The sequence below is a fragment of the Lygodium microphyllum genome, chromosome 15 (genome assembly GCF_053477565.2).
Source record: "Lygodium microphyllum isolate KBCC chromosome 15, Lygodium_microphyllum_v1.1.10, whole genome shotgun sequence".
In the NCBI taxonomy this organism is placed as follows: Eukaryota; Viridiplantae; Streptophyta; class Polypodiopsida; order Schizaeales; family Lygodiaceae; genus Lygodium; species Lygodium microphyllum.
Genome location: NC_141149.1, coordinates 130285902 through 130289034, shown reverse-complemented (window position 1 = coordinate 130289034; position 3133 = coordinate 130285902). Strand labels below are relative to the sequence as shown.

Below are 3133 nucleotides of genomic sequence, written 5' to 3'. Positions count from 1 at the left end.
CATTGGTTGGCATGTATATAAGAGAACAAGAGGCCTCCCCAGCTGCATTTAAATGTCGTAAGAAGTTCCCAACCAGTTAATTATATTGAAGGGCAAGGCTAACTCGATGCAGGTCAGCCATCGCTGTCTGGGGGAGGCACGCGTGGTGTAAGCGCGAACGCTAATCATACGTAATGTGGACGTGAAGGCAAGCGCCCGGACTCATATAACTGTCTTGTATAAATAAGATCAGATCATCTCAGCGCAAAGGGGAGCAGACGTCAGGTAGATAGAGTAGTGTACATTGGAATATCCATAGGACGGCCTGCTTATATAAGTACCTGATATCACTTTATCAGTAGCCACACATTCATTAGCGGCCATGGCCGAGCACATTCACCTCTTGTCCACATTGAGCAGTTCTAAGAATATATCAAATACATCCGTTCTGCTTCTATTTGTGGCCTCCTTCTTTCTCTTCGGCCGGATCGGCCATGTTGATGCCGCTTCCGCAGAATCGAGTACTGGAGTGAGTGTAAGTACGGGTCCGGCGCCCTTGCTGAGAGCAGATTACTACAAGCACAGCTGCCCCGACGTCGAGAAATACGTCCGCCACGCAGTCAAGAGAGCAACCAAACACGACCCCAAGGCCCCTGCCGGCCTTCTGCGCATGCATTTCCACGATTGCTTCGTCGAGGTAATGATCATATTCAAGCTGAATTGATTCAATAATATGGAATTGCTAACTGATCATCGAGGTATGTATATACATGGGCATACAAGTTACAACTATCTGAACTGTACTACTAAAGAATTAAACTCAATCTCCAAGTATTGATGAAAGCTAAGCCTTCGTGAATTGCAAGACGTTAATGGCGCATGAATAGTTCTTGTCACGGTTGTTTATATCACTCCAGGGTTGTGACGGCTCTATCTTAATCGATTCCACGGCCAACAACACCGCCGAAAAGGATGCCCCTCCGAACCTCTCTTTGCACGCCTTTTATGTCATTGACAATGCTAAGGCGACGATCGAATCGGCATGTCCAAATGTGGTGTCTTGTGCTGACATCCTTGCCATTGCTGCAAGGGATGCCGTGGTGCTGGTAACGTGTCTACATTTAAAGCTGATCGTCCAAGATATCTTTCCTTCGTCTCTTTGGCTTTAACGGTGTAGTACTCTTGAGCTAGAGATTGATGCAGTAGTGATCACACTCTCTAGCTCTGGTAATGGTATGATAATTAGTGCCTATTACAGCTACGTTTTGGCTACCCAAATTCACCTGCTATATTGTTGGCTCATCTATAGTATGTTTGCGCAGTCTGGAGGGCCGCATTGGTCTGTTCTGAAAGGACGCAAAGATGGAAAGGTTTCAAACGCATCTGAAACACGAGGTCTGCCTGCTCCAACTTTCAACGTGTCCCAACTCATACAAAGCTTCTCCCTCAAGAACCTTTCCAAAGTCGACATGGTGACTCTCTCAGGTACGTCAATTATCACCTGTTGTGCTAGTAACTCTCACAAATCATGGGCGTCAACATTGTTGGATGGTCTTGGGTGCATGGCGCATTGAAACTCTAAAGCTGCAATGACATCTGCACGCTTGCCTTACATGCACGTGCTGACTAGGAAAACTCTTTAATCATAAACAAGTAGGTCTTTGGATGGTCGACTACCTGATCTCACCAGGCTTTCGTGGGAATCGGGATCACTATGTGCGTGGCTATGTGTGCCTTCCTGATCGTATTATGACATTTTCTATTGTGCCACATCTTCTATATTATCCATTTGCATAAGCCGAGTTGTTTTTTTTCCCTTTTGTAATTAAGATGGGATTAGAATATCAAAGCGGTACTTTGATCTGATCTGTGTGAATTGAAGGAGGACATACTCTGGGATTCTCCCATTGCTCGTCCTTCAATACAAGGCTCTTCCACTTCAACACCATCGATGAAGTCGACCCCACCATCGAGGACACATTTGCCCACAAGCTTCGCATGAGGTGCCCTGAGCATAACAAAGACCACGCGGCAGGGGCATTCCTGGACTCCACTGCCACCAAGTTCGACAACCAGTATTATGTGGACGTTTCGCAAGGCAAGGGTTTATTCTCCTCCGACCAATCCCTCTTCTCGCAACAAGTAGATCCACAGGTCAAGGCTTTGGTGTTGGAGTATGCCCGCAATGAGACTGCCTTCTTCCACAACTTTGCTATCTCCATGGTCAACATGGGCAATGTTGGCATCAAAACCGATGTCGATGGAGAAATCCGCCACAATTGCCACTTTGTGAATCCAGGCTTGTAAATTTATAAATAAGTTGTCATGACGGCGCCATTAGTCGGATACAAACACATCTCTCGCAGCTTAGTCCTCACCCTACTTTGGTGACTGACCGCAGCACTCACAACATACTTGTACAATTCTTTTCTCTATTGATGGTTTCACGCAACAATATCTCATTTTTTAGGGTGATCATTTTTATCAAATGAGATCAGGCAAAGGAAGAACCTGGTTTACGATAAACGTAATATATTATGTATATTCAGCCTTCGATTCATATATATTCTAGCTTCTAACTGCTTACATTAATTCATTTCTTGTTTCTAGGTGAATTGACATGAGTATAAGAGCTCCAAATTTTTAAATCTAGTGATTCATTGATGGGTTCTTGTTACTAGCTGAGTTACTCGACCATTGCCGAGGTACTTATTATATTAACCTAGTTCGTGTCATCTTGTAGGAAGATAGTATCATGCAAAATACTCAAACCCCATTCGTATAGATTTTGGGGATGAGGCTTGGGAGTTTGTCGAATCCCACTGTAGCAACCTAAGCTAGGTCCGTTGGAGTATTCGAGAAATCGCATCTGTCATACATATATACGCTATCCATTAATTGATTAGCCATCATCATCATAATCAAATTGTAAACACTTAAATCTGAGCAAACGAGATATGCAATGGAGGGATCTGATGGTAAGATTTCATTCATGCTATTATCTTATGAGCTTGAGCAATGAGGGTCCTATTGAATTATAAGCTAGTAAGTGGGCATTATGTTGCCACCTAGGAGAATGGGATGATAATGTTATATGATATACTATTACCTTAGCATTTAACTTTCAAACGATGCAAATGGGCACATCCATGTG

General features: G+C 43.9%; 1 protein-coding gene across 2 annotated transcripts; it reads left to right on the top strand.

Moving 5' to 3' along the window:
* Positions 1 to 256: 256 nt before the first annotated feature.
* On the top strand, positions 257 to 2562 carry LOC148025065 (peroxidase 66-like). Of its 2 annotated transcripts, XM_087694772.1 has the most exons (4): positions 257 to 676; positions 897 to 1085; positions 1302 to 1464; positions 1862 to 2561. In XM_087694772.1, the coding sequence occupies exons 1-4, from the start codon at positions 362 to 364 to the stop codon at positions 2284 to 2286; spliced, it is 1092 nt and encodes a 363-aa protein (XP_087550898.1). In that variant the 5' UTR covers positions 257 to 361; the 3' UTR covers positions 2287 to 2561. The 2 variants fall into 2 exon arrangements, with proteins under 2 accessions (XP_087550898.1, XP_087550899.1); XM_087694773.1 differs by lacking the exon at positions 897 to 1085 and having other exon boundaries at positions 1862 to 2562.
* The last annotated feature ends 571 nt before the right edge of the window (positions 2563 to 3133 follow it).